Below are 20,672 nucleotides of genomic sequence, written 5' to 3' on the forward strand. Positions count from 1 at the left end.
CTTTGCTCAAGTGCTGTTGAGTGCTGTGTAGAAATGTAGCAAGCCATGTGGAACATGAGGTTCAAATGCCAACTAGGTGTATATAAACTAGTAGGTGACTTCCAATGCAAAAAAAGGCAGTTGGTAAAAAGGCAGGAAAATACAGCTCCAGGAAGATTGTGGGAAGGCTTTGGAGAACTATTAGCACCCAGGTTGTGTAACCCAGGATACAGCCTTCATCCACACTGCCAAGTAGGGTGGGCTACTGTGAAACTGACTTCTAACCTACATCCCCAGGTGAGTAAGCAAGCCTGATGCAAAGCATATACAAACATAAATAAAATCTTTGTGGAAGGTAGGGGGGTTAGGAAGGCCTAAAACTGGGGTAACAGCCCAAGTTATTTCTGCACTGAAGACATACCCTAAGTGGCCATTCTCATTGTGACATCACTTCCTTCCATTAATTCTATACTTATATGTGTTTAGTATGCTATTGGTCATTCTTTTGCAGTGTATGGTTTTGTTTCAGCTGTCAGCCAAAAACCTAATTAAAAATATTCTGTAAAAAAAGTAAAAGTCTGATCCTTAAAAAAAGATATTTCAGGCCTCATGATTTCTGGTGTCTAGTAAGGTGTAAATGACCACATTGAGAGAAATTCAGATATGGCAACACTCAGATATTAAATCATAATACCTACATAGATGGGTATGATTTTTTGAGGACAAATGAGAAGGTGGGTACAGATTCAGAATAAAACAACTTTTGAGGGTAAGGCTTCATGTCTCAGATGATGAGACTTCAAGGTGTTTCTGAACTGTCAAACAGCAATTCTTATTCACTGGGAGGTAAGACTTATTAGTTACAGTTTAAAGATTATTTCACGTGAATCTGGAGTTTCTGATGCAGATGTATATACAGCATGCTCATCTGCTTTACTTTACTGTTGAAGTGTTGGTTGTGTTTTTCTTTTAATTTACAGCCAATTGCACTGGCATTGCTGACTTTGATAATTGCTTGGGTAATACAGAAGGCTTCTGTCCAAATGATATTGCTTGTGGGTGTAAAGACAACAAAGCTTTTTGCAAGTAAGTATTTTGGATATGCTATGTAAGTGACAGCATCTACAATACATTATTGCTGATAAAGTAAACGAGGACCCTGCAATCTGATCCATGAAGGTGAACCCCTGTCTTCCTTTGAGTTCTGCACAGGCAGAGAGATCTAGTCACAAGAATCAGATTCAGGATCAGGTCCTAACATTGCTATTTTTGCACATGTAAGCCATAAATTTTATAATTAAGGCTATGTATAAGCCATTATAACCTTCAGTTTTCTTATTCTAATAATTGTCTCAATATGTTCTGTTTGATCTCAATCCAAAGGAGATTTTTTTCCCAAGCTTATCTGTTTTTCAGACAATCTGTTTAGCCAGATTTAAGAACAAGAATGTAAGATGCTGCTTTTTTGTGGATGGGTATCTCAAAAACAGTAGAACTTGAAGGCCAGGCTTTAAAAAATAGGAACCTAAAGTTAGGTTTTTACATCCCCATTTAGACTCCCCCAAGTGCTGAGCAAACATGCTGAACAATCATTGGCTTCAGTAGGAATTGCTGAGTGGTGAGAACTTTTTAAAATCAGATCCCTATTTAGGAGCCTAAATATGGATATAGGAACATAACTTTAAGTTCATAAAATTTTGACCTAAACTTCAAATGTCACATGTTTAAGTCTTTTCTTTCTGGGCTATTGTAGAAAAAATAACAACTGAATCACGTACAGTACAAAATTTCTGCTAGCTTATGTGTGGTGTTACAATTCTGTCACTAAGGAGTACTGTAAATACTGTCAGTAGGTCTCTTTGTGGTTGCAGCGGTTTGCCTGTATGGAGCTAGTTGCAGGACTGGAGCCATAGCTTCCTTTTAATTCTGATTTCTGCCTGCTTCCTCCAATGCCACCCTCAAAAACAAACAAACACAACAAGACACAGCCTTCCCAAAAAAGGCAAACTACATGCATACAGGCTAATGCAATATTAGTTACAATTTTAAGTATTTAGGAAAAACCGGAAGAATGTTTCTCATACAGTAATAACATTAACTCACCTGTGTTGCATAATTTTATTTATGTTCTTAACTTATTTTGATTTATAATATCACACAAAAGTATGTATCTAAGGCTCTAAGTGCTTTTTACATCCATTAAAATACACTCTTAAAATGAGAATAAAACTAACACCCTCTCCTCATTCTCAAAACTATCTTTCCTTTTAAAAAATATCTAGCCATTTGAGCTGAAAATATAAGCACCAAATTAATCTTTTGTATCCATCATATTAGTCCTGTATGTGGCATATTCTGTAGTCAATCTAAAATGTTCTGCTACAGGAAGTAATCAACTCAAATACCAGGGTAGGATAACTTTGACCGTGAATCACATTTATAGCTATGCAAATTGAGACACTAATAAAGATAATATATTGCCATGTATTGGGGCATAATCTGATCACCCACAGGACTTTACAAAGAGCTCTTTTTTCAGGCCTGGGAAACATATTCAGAGTATCACAGCTAAACACAAGGTGGAACAGATTGTTTAGCATAAGAAGTAGTTAACACACATTGTACCTATGTAACTACTTATGCTAAACAATCTGTTCCACCTTGTGTTTAGCTGTGACACTCTAAATATGTTTCCCAGACTTGAAGAAAGAGCTCTGTTTAAACTCAAAAGCCTGTCTTTTCACCAACTGAAGTTGGTCCAATAAAAGATATTACCTCACCCACTTTGTCTCTCTCATATCATGGGACCAACATGGCTACAACACTGCATACAATATACTACATTGTGAAAACTGATATTCGTAATGAAAAATACAAAATCCACTTAAACATAAATTTAAAAGTATGACTAAGCAAAACATTCTCAGTGGAGGGGATCCAACTATGGACCAAACTTCCAGAGAGCATTAGGCAAATCCAGAGTCTGACTCATTAGAAAATGCTACCAAATCCTCTTTAAAAAGGCCTTTCTACCACAAGCATGACATTCATCATAACGTCACACCTCCAAATGAAAAAACTGTAAATAACAAATAAAATCCTGAAATAAACAAGCTTTAAAAATAAAAGTAAATTCAAAAAACAAAAAACCCTACCCTAAGCAGGGTTTTTACTCTGAAAAGGAAGAAGAGCCAGAGACTCCATGAAGTCCACTAGGGACTTTTCTATTGCTATTGGTTTTGCATGGTGCACTGATGCTACAGTGATGGACAGCAGTATAAAACTGTAAGATAGATAATGCTTTATAAAAGTATTGGATCTCTGGACCTCTGATGTATTTACTCATCAACAGAACAAAGCTTTTTTTTTCTGAATTGAAAGATTTTTTTTTAATTAATGTTGCTTTAAGAAACTTTTTTTTTTTTAATTGGCAGATGTCCTTACTATCAAGGCCTCTGGGGAGATTACTGGTACATGGGTCACAAATGTAAACAACTCTGGAATACTTTGGACTTGATTTTAGTAACGGTACTTCCTGCAATAGCACTGGCTTTCCTAGTTGGTGTAATAATACAGTGTGTCCACTACTGTAAAAAGAAGTCAAATCAAAGTGTTAAAGGAGCTAGGTAAGTTATATTTTACATAATTAAATGTTTTTTGCTGATTCAAAAAAAAATGAGCCTAGAAATAATTAACTCCTTACTTTATGTATATGTTGGATGATTTCAATAACAAATCAACTCAAAAGAAGATTGTGGAAGAGTCTGTCTCAATGTATTCGAACAGATATCCAAACTTTGTGTGAAGTGTAAAACTAAGAAAATCCTGGTAATTGAATTTATTTGCAGCCTTTGGTGATTTAAATTAACAGTGTTGCAGTCACAGTATGGCTGGAGATTTTGATCTGATTTAGTTTAGGACTAAATCAAAACATCATATCAAAACACTTAACAGTTATTTGGCATTTTACCTAACATAGGCACCTCAACCCAAACAAGACCTTTGTTTTCCATTCCCCAGGACTGACCATGCAGGCTCCTTTAAGTCCCCTTAACTGACTTGCTAGTGTAAGCTGAGGTTACGCTGTTTGTCCTGCCTGAATTTATGAGACTGTGCTCATAAGGCGTGGCTGCCTTTCCTCAACCTCAAACAGACTGAAGAGAGATCTGACCAGGATCCTGCCAATTCAGCAATATGTCTCCCAATCACTGGCCCCAGACACTGGCATTTTGAGCAGCTGCTTGTGCTCTGTGCACATCCCAACACTTTGTGCCATCTATGAGAGCATCCCCGAGTATTTAAAGAATAAGGGGCATCTCAGCCTTCATGAGCCAAAGGGCCTCCTTCCTGCTGTCACTAAGGAATGCACGTGCATCCCAAAACACAGCAACTCAATCTCACAATACTATGCAAGAGTTATAAATTTGATATGGCTGCCATACTAACCTACAAAGCAACACAGCTCACTGTAGAAGATCCTCAAAATATATGCCAACTCCAGGATAGGAACCATGATTTAAGGAGATGTGGGAGAAGTCACACCAAAAAAAGCATTACATATCTTGCACTGAAAAGAAAAATCCCATAAATTACTAAAGGAAAATTATAGCAAATTAGTGTTGCACTATCTCAGTCAGAAAAAATAAAACCGTTGTGTATGTCTCAATATACAGGGGCCACCTGCAAACAGAGGAGAAGGGGAAGGTGGGCTTTATTTCACATTGTAAGGGGCTTGGAAAAGTTGACTATATACTTTATATGATATGACCCCTTACTGCAAAGTCTCCATATTATTTATTATTAATCATGTGTATAATGCTGTTAACCTGCACAGTGCTTTATAAACTGTATAATATGTCATCTGCTGTAATGGTTTTATAATGTAAGGTAGACAAGGCAAATCAACAGCTGAGAAAAAGGAGGGAATGTAGAGATTACTGGGGAGAATGAGGAAGTTTTAAGGAGGAGCTGAAGCATACTGGGAATTTAGGAGACTATTCTGTGTACTGAAAGTGGAAGAAGATGAAGGGGAGAGTGAGGGGAGATGTGCATTAATGCAACATTCTGTATCTCTTCAAAACAGTGAGCTCAATTTTGGCCTCAGTTAAATCTTCGCAGCACAATCTATGAGGTTGTACAGGTGTAAATGAGAGAAAAATTTGGCCCAACATCTGCAATTTACTTCCTGGTTTTAGTCATCCCACTGTCACTGAATACAAACACTGTTTCTCATGATCAGTTGAAATGGTACATACTAACCTATGCAGCTGAGGATTGTAATAAAGATTCAGTATTCTTAGTCCATATTGTACCTGTATACAACAGAAGAGGAGGACCTAAGTTTTTCATAAGACATGTTCATGAACATTCTCCAAATTATGGTTGGTTGGTTGGTTTGTTTTTAATTTCAGGAAACAGGCAAGACAAACAGAAAACAAGTCACATCGTAACCCTGGGTATATTCCTGAGCTGTATGAAGACTTGAGAGATGTTTCTCAACAGCAGTCGGCCAAGGTAAAAAGTGAAATATTTGCCATCTTGCTTGTGTCACATGCTTCCACTTCAAGTGGAAATCAGATACGATTTTGTAACGCTTCACTGTAATGGTGAATAGTATTTGTAACAGTATACATTTTGTAGGCTAATCTGTTAAGCAATCAGGGCTTAAAATCTCAGTTTGTCTTTGTTCATCCAGTGCTTGATGCTACCTTGCATGCACAAGAATATAGTGCTTGTGAAAAGCAGCTCTGGAGCCTGATGGCCTCTGTTTATCTACAGAACAGGTACTGCATAGACAGCAACAGTGCAGGTTTCCACGCCATGGTCCGTCAGTGTGTCCCAACACTGACCTCTAACAATAGTCAACTCAGGTTGCTGAGGAAGTGGTTTGCTTTCCAGATCACTTTACTTATTGCTTTCCTAACAAACATGAATATATCTGTATGCAGTGTTGTTGTAGCCATGTTGGTCCCAGGATATACCTATCATGTGGCAATATATGGCACACACCTGCATTATCATTACTGTAAATAATTGTTCACATGAAAAGTAAAATTGCTTGCCTGCCAATTTTAAAAACATGTTGTTTTGTATGTACAAAATGGATATGTTCATAAATTTGACTAGCACAGTTAAAGAAGCCTAACAAGGATTTGTTCCATTCTGTCTTTCTTCAAATATGTACCTAGAGACAACAGTTCAGGCTCTATGTTCATGTTCTGTTATAATGAAGATATATTAGGTCAGATTCTCAGCTGATATACTCAACATAACTGCTTTGAAATCAATGAAGTTGTATCAATTTATACCTGCTGAGGACATGGCCCATCATGAAAAATATAATGTAATGGCTTTAAATTTTATGCAATGGAATCTTGGACTAAATGTACATAAGCTATGAATTTAAATATTTCTTCCAATTCTGTTTAGTTTGCCTTTTTTTCTAGATGAGGGGTTAAACTCTGGGTAAAACTGTAATAGTGGCCTTCTTTCTCCTGCCATGTATATTGTGAGACAACGTATCTATAGACACTTCAGTGGATAGGGTGGGTGGGTTGGCTGGTTTTGACTAGTCAGCAGAGTATGGTTATGCATCATGTGATTTTCAGTTTGTCTCTGTTCTTCATTCCCCAGATGAACAGTCAAGCTTGTAATAGGACATATGTACCTACACACTAAGAAGTTTTACCACAATTCATAATATAAATTGAATTAATATACAGGGTGTATCACTGAATTAGTACTGGGGCTAGAATACTTTAAGCAACTGCTTACTGTTTTATGATTTTATCTTTGGAACAAGGATGAGTCAAATCCTAAATTCACATTGAACTGAACGTGCAGCAACCTCTTTTACTAGTTGGCTAAACTGATCTGAAGCACAGAAGTTACATAAGATTGGTCCACGGTCACACTGTAGATCAATGACAGAACCAAGAAAAGAGCCCTTTCTTTATTCTGGAATATCTTCTTTAGGATGTCCGACAAAGTGGGTTTCTGCCCATGAAAGCTTATGCCCAGATAAATTTGTTAGTCTTGAAGGTGCCACAGGACTCTCGCTGTTTTTCTTTAGGATAGACTCTAGGCATTTAAATGCCACTTATCATCATTGTGTCAAAGCACCTCACAATCATTTTAATGAATTTTATCTTCACAAACTCCTCGTTAGACAGGGTAGATTAAGAGAGTAGCCCAAAGCCACAAAGGAAGTCTGTGACTGAGCTGGGAATTAAACCCATCTTTCCTGAGTGCCAGTCTATAGTGCCCTAACCAGTAGACCATCCCTTCTATGCCAGTTTCCTACTCCTGACTCACGACTCTGTTATCTGAAACTATAAACAACATATTTTTAGTAACAAAGATCACCCTTTGTACTGGCCAGCGCCATAAAGAAGAGATGGCTATATAAACTTTAACTGTATGAGATAAGGGAAACATGACTTTGTAGAGAAACAGATACAAATGTACTCTGATTTTCATGTTCTCCATTTCTTCCATTTGGACCTATACATGCAAGTCATCTCATTTACAAACAACAAATCTGGCTGCTTGAAAAATGAAAGCAGATATCTGGCATGATAAATACATTTATAAAATATTTTTAAATAGAAAAACATTTTTCTTGTCACTGAATAGAAATATGACATAGTTTTGCTTTCACCAGTAGATGGTGCTGTTTCATTTTTTTTAATTATTGGTGAATTTCGTATTACAGATGTTAGCTTTGTCTTTTCTTACTGAAGTAGTAAATGACCTACCTGTCAGATGAGAAGTGTAAGTACTACAAATTAGGGGTCTAGTTCTGCAGTTTACTCATGTGAGCAGGCCCACTAAAGACAGCCACTCATGTAAGGGCTACTGCATTATGCTTTCGTCAACTTCCACGGTATTATATTACAATGAAATATTTCTTCAAACAGTCGGTTTCTAAAAACTAAAAATATAACGTTAATGTGTTAAGCTGTTTTTAGTTAAGTTGTTACAGCAAAAGAGAGCCAGATCCTAATCTGTGCTACAGCCTTGTTATGATACCAGAGCAGTATAACGGGCCTATAAAGCTGCCGTAAAGAAGAAGCTAGCTGCTGAGTTTACCAGTGGGGGGAAATACCCAGGTGATATAAAGATGGCATAGGCGGCATGGCCAAATTGCACTGTAGTCCTAGAAATCCCTGCTACTGTAATAGCCCTGTTTGCCCAGAGCAGTTAGCCAACATTTGGCGCCTTGCTGTGTTGTTTACATTCTGAGGAGAAAATGATATGAGTCAAATATTTCTTTCATGCATTCCTGTTCATTTACAAAGAATGTACACAAATTCCTGTTTCCCTGAACACAGTAGAAACAAACAGGGGTAGTTTCCCTGCTTACTATTTCCAAACCTTTCTCTCCAGCCAGGACTATGCTCAAAAGAAGCTTGCCTTCTTTTGTCTTCCTCCTAGAGCAATGCTACTTACGCTTCTCTGGCTTTCCTGGCTGCTTTCAGTTTTGTGTGTGTGTGTCTTTCTTCCTCTCTTCAGGCAGAGAGAGACACACACTCGTACCCTTACCTACCTACCTGCAATCCAGTCAATGCCCCTGCATTTGTAATCAATCCAAGGGAAATTTCACTTATTCTCCCTTAGTTTTTGGAAGCTACCAACAACTTCCAGCATAACCGCTCTGATGGGGTTGCAGATTAGAGCATCCCTGAGTAACTATGCCTCTGGGTGGTGATTCTGCTGCTGCTGCTAACACTCAAATAAAGATAATACCCACTGTCCTCAGAATTAGAGAAGGTGAAAAGTATGGTATGGCTGACATTAGTGGGATATTTGCCTCAATGAGAAAACCAGAACCAGTGTTTTTATGCATTAGACAAAACTAAGATAATCAAAACACTAGAAACTGTACATTTAGGGACACTGGCAGGGATGTGGGCCATATAACCTAATAAATTTCTTCCCTCCAGATGCCAGCGTGCTAAGTTAACAAACTGCTGATGGTCCTGACTTCTTGTAGCTTTAGAAGAGGAAACTTAATTTATGAGCTTGGTTGCCACTACAGAGCACATATTTTGATTCTTCAGATTGCTCCCTTTCCTGCTGCATGAAAATGACCCTTTGCTTTGTCATTCTCTTTTTAGGGGAGGATCTCTCTGAAAAACAAAAATATACTGCCTAAAAAAACAGCCACTCTACAATTACTCACACGTATTAAAGCTCCACTCTATCCTCTTCCTTCTCTCTCTCTCTCTCTCTCTCTACTCCATAATACTTTTGGTGAAAAGGAAAAAGAAATGTTTTTTAAAAACCCAAATATTAAAGTGATCCTCACTGTCTCTTTTTTTTTTTTTTTAAACTTTATTTGTCTTTCACTTATTCTGGGATTAAATTAGGAGTTCCTCAAATTATATCAGTGGAGTTGCATCTGTGTAATACTGGTGGGAGAGGAACATCAGTTCTATTGAGTCTTGTTTATGATGTGGAATTTACACCTATTTTATTGTTAATGTATTGATAGTGGCAAGGGTGATTTATATTATCTTCACAACAAATACACCAAAAGGGAGTTTTGTAATTGGTAAATGTATTGATAGATCTATAAAAATGTAAACATTAAATTTTAAAAATCAAAGTCGAACGCGAGCAAGCTGCACCTGATGAGTTATTTTTGTAAACACACGATTATGTTCTTGCTGTATAAAGCTTTAGCTTCTGATCTTTCTTATACAGGATGATTTGATTACACAGAATCTTAAAATGCCAAAAATTCAACTGCAAAGACAAAGTTTTGTGCAGTCAGAGTCACCAGATCAAGTAGAAGGTTACAGGTATGCTGTACTTTTCTCAAACCTTCTTTTCTCATTATGGTATAGGAACTCCCATACAGGATTAAATCATTAGTCCAGTACCCTATCTCTAGCAGTAGCCAGTACCAGATATTTCAGAAGATGCAAGAAACCCCATAGTGCACAGTTTTGGAAAAACCTGTCCAAAGGGGAAGTTTCCTCCTTACTCCCATCCACCCAGGATTGGCATCTGCCTTGAAACCTGAGAGTTTCTCTCTTTCTTTATAGATTGGAATAATGTGATCGCTTTTTCTCTTTTCAGGTGTATAAATGTCCAGTGCTTTGTTGAATCCTTTTAAATTTATGGCCAAAATGGCCTCTAATGATGAGTTCCACTTGCTAATTACGTGTTGTATAAACAAGTATTTCCTCTTATCAATTTAAAACCTTTTCAATTTCACTGAATTTTCCTTGCTCTCATAATCGGATAGGGTAAACAGAAGCATATGATTTACCTCCTCTAAATCGTGCATTATTTTTGCATACCTCAGTTATGTCTTTTTTTATTCATCTCTCCTCTAAATTAAACGGTCTCTCATTATACTGAAATCCCTTCATACCTCTCTAATCATTTTCAGTGCCCATCTTGGAACCCATTCTGGTCAGATATCTGATCAGATTAAACTGATACTAAGAATTGACATAAACAAAATAAATTTTATTTCTAGTAATAATTGAATTCCATTTGCTCAAGTTATTCATTTGCACAAACAACTGAACAACTATTCTTCGTTGTAATAGCCCTTCTTCTGCATCCTCATTGCCTGGTCCAGTTGCTCTTGCCCCTCACTGCTCCGCTACCTGCTCTCCCTTCCCCTTCCCCCTCCCTTTTTTAAAGGCACAAGCAGAATCTACCTGTTCTGTGATGATTTCTTTAAGGATCATTGAAGTTCTAAGACATCTAAATGTATTCAGGGCTTGCTATTATGCCTCTTGCACTAGTATTAATTGTACTTTTGAATCTTTATATGCATATTAGAATTTAGCAGCTACTGACTAGGTTAGTCAGATGCATTATTTTAGAATTGTGAGGCTTTGGGGAAACTGATGGGTTTATTTCCTTTTTTTGAACACTGTTCTTTGTCCTCTCATAACTCAAAGGCTCTCGTTGCAATTACTTCAGATTTGTGCATTAATGTTTCATGAGAACTAGCACCTAGGACTAAATGTACCAAGTTGGAGTCTAAATCTTCAATTACTACGTGATCTTAATGTTTTTTCATAAATCTGTGTGGTTTGCCAAATGTTAAATTCTGTTCCACCTAATCTAAGCTATTGTTAAAAACAAAAAGTTAAGTTTCTAGCCCTTTTCTTTCTGAAGCTAAATTTCAAAATATAAATAGAGCCAGCAGGCTTATAAATTAGTAATGGTGACTTTTCTCCAAAAATCAGAGGTATATTCATTGTGATTGTTAGGGAGCAAAAAATCACAGTTCCCTCAGGTAGCTATGTTTTCTCCCCTTCTTTCTTCTATCCTACAACTGCCAGACACCAGAGCTTTTACCTCCAGGTTCTGCAGTAACAGAATCTTCACTTCTCTAACATGAGGTAGGCAATTGGCAGCAGAATATTCTCCCTTTGCAGGATTAACAGGTAGATGAATCTCTTTTCTTCCATCACCTATGGAGTGGAAAGATGAGGAAAGTCAAAAGATTAAAAAGAAAAGCACAGAAAATCCATGACACTTGTGAGCGTGATGACAAATTTACTTCCCAATTCATCACTTAAATTTAGGCTGTATCTGGATTTAGAATTCAGCTGAATAGGACAAGATTATAGCAATGCATTATAGCAGAGCCATCTTAAGAACCAGGACACCAACTTCTCAGAAAGATGCAGGCTTGCTTTCATATATAGATATATAAAAATAGTCAATATATACTTCTCAAAGATATAACACCTGGCTAAAATAACCAGCTACATCAGTTAATTCTGAGCCCTGAGCAGATTTATGATACAGTAGAACCTCAGAGTTCTACCTCCTCGGGAATGGAGGTTCGTAACTCTGAAATATTCGTAACTCTGAACAAAACATTATGGTTATTCTTTCAAAACTTTACAACTGAATATTGACTTAATACAGCTTTGAAACTTTATTATGAAGAAGAAAAATGCTGCTTTCCCTTTATTTTTAGTGTTTATGTTTAACACAGTACTGTACTGTATTTGCTGTTTGTTTTTGGTTTTTTTGGTCTCTGCTGCTCCCTGATTGCATACTTCCAGTTCCAAATGAGGTGTGTGGTTGATTGCTCAGTTCGTAACTCTGGTGTTCGTAACTCTGAGGTTCTACTGTACTTAAAAAAGAGAGAAGCTTCCAGTACAAACATCATCAAATCACATAACACTAGTTTGTGGTATATACATTTTATGTGACTAGACTTGTATTATTTTGAAAAATGGTGTGTGTGTGGTAATGGCCTACAATATCTCTAGCTGTCCCCATTTTTTTCTCAAATTTAATCTCTTCTCATTTTAGGCTAGTTTATGTAAAGCCTATATACTCTAGGAGAAAACATCTTATGTAACTTTTAAAAGACATTATCAATATATTAAGTAGAATTATTTCCTGAGGAATAAGAGCTCATTTTGTAACCAGAAAGCCATTGCTTCAGAAATTGAATGTCATAAAAGGTTATTAGTTTATTTGACTAGGTAAAGTATAATCTGGGAATTTTTTACATGAAGTATTATTCCATTAAAATGGCAAATGAGGAATACAGAAAGATTTGGTCAGTGTTTCTTGAACCATTTGGTTAGAATTCTTGCTTTGATTTTACATTTATTCTAATATTGGCCATATTTAATAAGTTATATCTTTATAAAATTGTTTATTGTGTTGGTTTAAAATATGATATTAATAAATCATTATATATATTATGGTAGTACCCACAGGTCAAAATTGGAATTTGGTAGGTAGAGGTAAATATGGTCTCTGCTCCAAAGAGCTTACAGTCAAATGGAACTACTCACATGCAATACTTATATGCTGAAGTGTTGGCAGGAATGGGGCCTAAGAGTGAAGTGTTTAAAAATAAAGTTTATGGTGATTGTTTAACTCAACACACATAATAACTGTGTGATCATTTATAATTATTTATATTTTGATTAGACATTGCAAGTATTTTTAAACCCTGTTTATTTCATTCTGATAGCTATATATCACATCAGCCATCAAGAAGACCAGTTCCAACAGCAGACAGTTCTTTCAGCCTCCAACCTCCTCAGCGTAACCAGTTTGGTCATCAGAACAGTCATTTTCCTGATGTGTATTCTAAAGAGGAGAATCCCATTCCAGCTATGTCTGAGAGGCAATTTCCTGTACGTATAAACTAGCTCAAGCACACAAGAAAGGAGTCTTATACAATCTTGCAACCTGACACTTGAGAACAAGCTGTCATAACCCTATATACATTTTATGTGGCTAGACTTGCATTCATTTGAAAAATGTTGTGTGTGTTAAAAGCTTACATCTCTAACTGTCTGTGGCTTTTATCTCAGAAATGTCATATCTATTCAGTGTAGGGTAGATTGTGTAAGGCCTATTTTGAGGGTTTTATCCTTGTGTGAGCCTCCTTCATGTGGGTGAGTTTCAGCTATTGTTGAAGTCAATGGGACTACTCATATGAGTAAGTGCTTAATAAAGTGAGTAACTGTTGCATAATTCAGCCTTCTGATAGAGAATCTAGAAGACCAAAGGCAGTGAAGCAATATCCATCTGCTGCTATGGAAACTAATAGCATTCTACACTAATTCTGTGTTGTTCATACTCTACAATAAGGGAATTTTTAAAACTTATGTGGAACACTAATATCTAACAGGCTCTGTACCTGATCCACCAATGTGTTACACTTGTTTTGTGCCACCATAATTTATTGATTTATTTGGAGTTACATCAGTATAAAACTGGAGTAATGTAGTGTTAAATCAAGCCCTTTGTTTCCAGAGTGATGGTGATGTACAAATCTAAAATGGGTGCTGTAGACACAAAGCTCTTAGTATAACTATGGTAGATTGGTCAACTTCCAAACTGGCTCATTATTTACTGTTTAACTAAATTTCCTCTGAAGTGTCAAATGTATACATTCTCCTTCACTTTCTGTCCTAAAACATTGTGTTGTTGCTACGCACTGTTAAACAGCCAAGAACAGTAATAACAGTAGTGCTGCTAATATTTAATTCTTACACAGCACCTTTCATCTGAGGATCTCAAAGTGCTTTACAAACATTAACAAAAAAGCTTCATGGCATGCTTGTGAAGGTAGGTATTATACATACTATACAAAAGTAAACTGAGGCACAGAGAAATTAAATCTTTTTCCAACACAAAGAAAGCCAGTTGCAGAACTTGGAGTAAACCATAACTCGCATTCCCTTGCTCTAACCACTGAGACCCTGTCTACACTTACCTCTGGGATTCGGTGGCAGTTGACGGGAGTTACACAAGCTACGCAAAAAACTTGCGTAACTCCTGTCGACTTCTGGGCTCCTCTCTGCGCGCCGTCTTCACTGCACTGTGCCGACGGGAACGCTACACTACTTGCAAAGGTGGTCTTAGTAAGCTGATTTCTGGATCGACTGAGCGAGTCTTCACTGACCACTCAGTCGATCCGGAGAAATTGATCTGACAGTGGCGACTTTGCCGCCATTACTGTAGCCGTAGCCTGAATCATTTGTAAAAGATTATTTAAAACAATGTAAGGCCTCCATGTGCTTCAGCAATTAATGTCAATAAAAAATTCTAAATAACCTAACTAGCACTCCCTTCCTGCCCCATAGGTGTCTCTTTCAGTAGTGAAGTGATTTGTGTGTACAAACGATTTGGGGTCTTTCCATATGGAAGGTACTATGCAAGTATAAATTATTGATACAGAAAATAGGCACAGTCATAATACAGTCAAGCAAAAAAGAACAAAATCAGTAGGAGAAGAGTTTAGTGTAAAGATTCTAAAAATTTTGTTACAAAAAATTAAGAAAAATAAAACATTCAGAAAAGCTCAAATATCTAATTGTTTCCAATTGACACTTTATGTATTCATCATTTATGTTTGAGCCTCTGAGAAACATTCTTAAATCTGACAGAAATCCCAACAAGGATCAGGCCTTTAGAGTAGGTACAAAGTAGAATTAATGACATAAAAGGGAGCTGAGTTGCCACCAACCAAAAGGTTGCCACTAGCATCCTTAAAGATACCAGATATTTATTTTGCTGTATAAGTAAATTTGTTGCCATCAGTGCAAAAAAATTAGGGTCTGAAAGCTAACTCAGCCAGTGGGAATTCTGGAAAAGTCTTTCTTTCTCTCAGGCATAAGTTTCTGTAATTCTCATACAGAAAATATTTTGTTGATACAAAAATGTTGCAAACAACCCATAAAGTTCATTTTTTTCAGAAATCTATATTCCTATTCAAGTATTGTTTGCAACTAGTTGTTCAATGGTTGATTGCAAAAGGGGAAATTGGTAAGAGAATGAAAAATTAGGTGCCTCTTCGTCTAGAGCTTAAACCATGTTTTAAAACAGTTCGTGCTAGCTGAGTGCTGAACTCATTTTCCTAGCTCTGGGGAAGGTAGGATCTATTCCATAGCATGGTTTTGTGAAACTGTGTTGCATATGTGATCATGAGTACCATGTGAAATTGTGGAGCTTTGAGAGAAAAACTGCATTTCTCATGGACTTTTGATCATGTTGCATACATACTGCCCAATAATATATCTTGGCAGGACATTCCAAGCTTTTGGGCAGCTTCAAAAAGATGTTTAAAACAAAACCAAAAAAAAACACCACTGCCAGAGAAATGTTTCCTTCTTTCCCCTGGTGTAGAATTTCTTCCCTAAAATTACACCAGCCCAAGGTCAACAAGAGATAGAAGTCAGTCCCAGACCAGTGACAGGTTTAAGGTCCAATATTTCACAGCCTTACAAGGACAGAAATGGCAGATTTATACCATTGGAAAAGCTGATTGCTAGCTCTCCAGTGGGAGACACTGCACTTGCTTCAACTCCTGGAAGTTTCCAGGATATCAAGATATTAGTTCTTAAATTCATGACATTTTATACATAGTAGAGCAATTAAATAAATTTTTTATTCTAAACAAAATTGTTTTTTTTTCCCCTTTCCCTCTGGTCTGTCTGTGCAGCAGAACTCATGATACTGAGGGAAACTTTTTTTATTCTTTAAAACATTTCTAAAATAGTTTTTCTGTTAAAATTTGACATAAACATAATAGATAATGGTGTGGTCTACAGAGTTTATTGATGCTTACTTTGGATAACTTACTTGTGGTCTCACCAGTGATGAACAATACAGCTATCCCAAATTCATACTGACAAAACCTTTATATCATACCATACATCTTGCTAGCTATGACTAACTTAGTTTGAACTCCAGTGCATACAGGAGCCAAATGTTTTGTTATTTATATCAAAATGATCTCCAGACACTCCAGATGAACACCGGATGGCTGGTGTTCACAAGTTCAGAAACTAGTACTTCAAATGTACATAGTGAAACCTAATGTGAAATATAAACAGCCTGTTTAAAAGAAAACACAGTAGGAAATGTCTTATTAAATTACCTTTATTTACGTTTTAACTTCAATCTCTTTACAGAAATCTGGCATACCGGCATTTTCTAGGTCTGACAGGTTTCAGAGTGTTGCTCAACCAATGGACAATCCAAACGCTGGAAGACAAGTAAGGCCTTATGAACTAGGACGCTCACAAAAATATATATAACTACAAGAAAGTTTTAATAAGAAAGGAAACATCTATGGAAGATTACTCTTTATAAAACAAAATTCAAGTGTTTCTGAAAATATTATCTTATTTTGTTTCCTGTCTCATATAGTTCTAACTTTCTTTTTGAAGACTTGATTGTACAGTTGGATATCTGTTTCTAAGTAGTACCCAAACTCTGCCATATCTGTCAAGACAAAAAGATCTTTTATGTTCACTAAATGCATTTTGTGCCTGTTTGACAGGAAAGGCCACATAAAGCCAAATGCTCCTCTCCTACAGAAAAACTTATGAGAAGGAAAAAAGTGCTTTTAGGTTAACATAAATCCATGGGAAATCCAGCATTCTTCCTTTGAGAGGAGGATCTAGAGCCACATGGAGGAGTCAGTGGTCATGGCAGCCAATCAGCCCATTGTTCCACAAGAAATCCTGTCTCTAGCTAGGGGAGCTTGGAGCAGATACACAGTAGTCTGCATCTCAGTGCTGCTTTCTACCCCTCTCTCTCCTTTGTAGAGTTTGTTCCACAGTCATGGTGTCATAAGGTGCATTTCTACTCCCCTTAAGGGGACTGAAGGCAGGGAGCAGAAGTTAATGTTACTGTGAGGGGCATTAACTCCCATAAGGTTTTCCCTTCTGAAATTACGCAGGTTCTTCAGGACAACGTGGAATGTAGAATGGCTGCTCTCAGACTCTGACCTCTCCACGCTCCTGATTTCCCATAAAGAACCAGTATTTACAAATCTAATTACAATTTGGGATTGTAAACTAAACCTTTAATTTTGTACATATTGACTTCCTACAGAATTAGAGGGCCAAATTCTGTTCTTACTTACCACCATGCAACTCCACTAACTTCAGTTAGTGTTGCATGAGTGTATGCAAGAGCATATTTGACTAGAGATTCCACTAAATTCAAGAGTGAAATTCCACCAAAATTCTATGTAAAATCCCACTATTCCTCTCCTGGTCTGTGACAATCGGCAGACGTTTCTAGAATCCAACTACTGCTAAGGGTTATGTTCTTCTCTCCACTAATGTTAAGCTACTCATTTCAGAACCCTGGGCAGAGTTTTCCCTGTACTCATAATCAGTGATGTCAGACCTCCATAGTAATTTGTTCATCGGACAAGGAGAGGTTAGAATTGGGGAACATGTTGTTATTCTGCAGACTATACAGTTATCTATTTGGAAGTTAATACTGTTTCAGTTGACATTAGCTTTGTCTGGCTCCTCTCCATGGTTCCTGCTGCACATCCATAAAGGAAGCAAGTAATGACAATAAGGTTCCAGATGCACAATGTCATGAGGAAAGCATCATATTGAGACACTGAGCTTCCAGGTGTCCTGAGATACAGCCAAATATTGGGATACCCAATAATTTATGGAGCTGAACCATCTGCTGTTCCATTGTGCTGCCCAGTATCTCTTGTACTCTGTCCCGCTTAGACCTCAAGTCTATCTCCCTGCTCCTTAAAGTTCAACTCAAAAATCTTTAGTTTTCCCTTTGAAATACGGTTTGACTTTATTTGTGACTTGTTTTATAATAACATAAATGAAAGACAACATGAAAATATAGTAGTGTGATTTGAGCCCTTTGTTTTCCCTTTATAATAAATCATGCTCTTAATTAACTTTATGAAATCAGTAAAACCATAAGGTAAATAAAGAAACTGCAAATAAAAAAAATTAACATTTGTGTAGGTATAGTGCTTTTCTCTCACCAGCATACACTTGTCTATGTTCTGGCATCTTGCATGTTCTCTCAGTTATGGCCCAGTTCATGTGCATTTTCCTGCAACTGCATAAGCAACAAAGCTAAAGGCATATTCAGGGCCCCTCAGTTCAGTTCCTGCTCTCTTGAAAGAGTTTAGTTGAATAGGCAGAGCTTCCTGTAGGGGGAAAAGGAAGGGTGACCTCAAGGTCGGCAGCTTTTCCTGTCCCTGTAACTCCTCTCCCCTTCTGGCTGGCAATCTCTCTTGCTGCTATTGTTTTTCTCCCTTCTAGACACACTTCTATACTCCATGAGCAATCATCTGGGGCAGTGTCAGTTTAGCTATTCCAGCTTTGGCTAGTAGAGCAGACAGGAGATAAAGGATATTTAAACAGTATCTTCTACACATCACCCACCTCTGAGGGAAGACTGGCTAATGCAGTTGAATCAAATCATCTCATGGCATCTTAGTAAACCAGTAGTTGTCCCAGGTGGCTGCAATCTCATGCTACAGAATCTAAGATTCCATTAAAAAAAAAACCCATCAATATGCTCTGTATTTAATTAGACCTTTTTATTATTTTTTATTATTACTATTGTTTGAAACTGGTGATGCTGGGAAAAGAAGCTATTTTAAACACCAAAATCATGTCTGAAAGTATTACATTTTGGAGCAGAGGAGTAAAGATGGTCACTGAATCAAGTCTTCTAGGAGGCAGCTGCCTTCAATTTTTCAAAAAAAGAACTGGATTGTACACAGAGGCAGCTGAAGTAATTAACGTTGCAACATGGTTCCTAGTTGAAGCTGAATTTTGCATACTCTCTAAAATTACATACATCTACAGAAAAGCTTGAGAAGTGGTCCAGAGACCAGGATAGATTTTACAATGCAAACTTGAGCTCAGCTGATCAAGGAATTTACAAGGTATAGCTCTTCACACACTAACCTGAGCTATTTTTAAAAGTCAATATTCTCATAAAGCTTTCTTTTTTTAAACACAAATAGCAAACAATAATAAAGGGCAACATTCACATAGAGTTTATATCACAAGACTGCCTCTTGAGAGATCTAATACCTGGAACCAAAAACAAGTTGAAACCCCTTATCAATAATACAAAACTATTGGTCTTTATTTTTGGCTCTACAAAATGATGTGCCAGACTAGAAAAAAAGGAATTTCCTCTACAAAATACCTTGCAGTTTAGGCTGCAAACCAAAAGGTAAGTATTGACATCTGACATCTGTTAATATCTCTGTGCATTTCATAATCCTTATTATAGATCAAGGCTTCATGTTCCTATCCTAGGGATAGGCAAATATTAATCTGATCATTTTCACAGATAGTGCAATCTTTCAGATATCTTGTCACTTTTGTATTTACAGTATGTTATGGCTCTTACTGCTTTAGTAGCTGAGCACCTCAAAATCTGTATTTATCTTCACAACATTGTTGTGAGGTAAGGAAAAAGTACTATTATCCTCATTTTAAAGATGGGGAACTGAGGCACACAAAGATCAAGGGCCAGATTTGTAAAGGTGTTTAGGTGTCTAAAGAGGCAGACACACACTTCTGAAAACCCCACTATGGACCTAAGTGTTTTAAATTGATTTCTATTTCCATATTTTCCATTCCTAGAAGAATGATACAAGATGCTGGCATCTTTACATGGACAGAGTTAAGGTTTTGGTTGTGTTATGTGTGAATCAGCACTTTAACTGTGCACTTTGTAAGTTTGTATTGTGTTTTTTTTTTCCTTGTAACAATATACTCTGAGGGGAGACTTTCACTTAGCATTTGCTGATTTTCTAATGTTTGAGTCTTAGGGAATAAAGTCCCAATTCTGTAAGAGCTTGGGGAGTAGAAGACTGTTGTACAGCAGCATGCTCACCTACATTTTAGGCATTTTTTTGTAATTGATTTATCTTCTGAGCAATGAGTTAAACCAGGTGTCAAACTCTTGAAAGGGGAAAGCCAAATCCATGTAAGACTATAGTACGTGGACTGCAGTATGTAATTCAGGATCACATACTCCCAATGCAAAGCAGAACTCCCATTGCTGTCAATTGGAGAATATGGCTCTTTCTATAATAACTAAAACATTAATTATTCATTATTGTCTCATTCAGTATTACTTGGTGAGAAAATATGTTGTGCTTTAGGCCTATCACTAATTCTGCTCTTTGTTCCTCTTCCTTCTATATTTCTCTCCATAAGTCACCTGTTCTTTTATTTGTGTTTCCTTCCTTGCAGCAATTCCTAATCACCGTGTACTTCATTTCTATCCCATTTCTTGTTCCATTTACTAAAATGGTCAACTAATAAGGATCAGGGAACTTCACACAAACTCTGAGACACTATTTTACGTCCTCTTCAGTGTCAAGCAGACATGGGTCCCATTTGTAAACTTATCTCTGTACACATGAC

General features: G+C 37.0%; 1 protein-coding gene across 1 annotated transcript in view; it reads left to right on the forward strand.

Annotated features, from left to right (window-relative positions):
- Nucleotides 1-18,220, forward strand: part of LOC137153233 (uncharacterized) — a 39,927-nt gene extending 21,707 nt beyond the window's left edge. The window contains exons 3-8 of the mRNA XM_067548376.1: nt 960-1,065; nt 3,414-3,605; nt 5,391-5,493; nt 9,688-9,785; nt 12,956-13,121; nt 16,410-18,220. Coding sequence (XP_067404477.1) covers nt 960-1,065; nt 3,414-3,605; nt 5,391-5,493; nt 9,688-9,785; nt 12,956-13,121; nt 16,410-16,535 — 791 coding nt within the window. The 3' untranslated portion in view covers nt 16,536-18,220. The remainder of the gene's footprint in view (nt 1-959; nt 1,066-3,413; nt 3,606-5,390; nt 5,494-9,687; nt 9,786-12,955; nt 13,122-16,409) is intronic.
- Nucleotides 18,221-20,672: the final 2,452 nt, after the last annotated feature.

The sequence above is a fragment of the Emydura macquarii genome, unplaced genomic scaffold (genome assembly GCF_026122565.2).
Source record: "Emydura macquarii macquarii isolate MOO-44397 ecotype Brisbane River unplaced genomic scaffold, CSIRO-AGI_Emac_v2 contig_1253, whole genome shotgun sequence".
Classification (NCBI taxonomy): domain Eukaryota; kingdom Metazoa; phylum Chordata; order Testudines; family Chelidae; genus Emydura; species Emydura macquarii.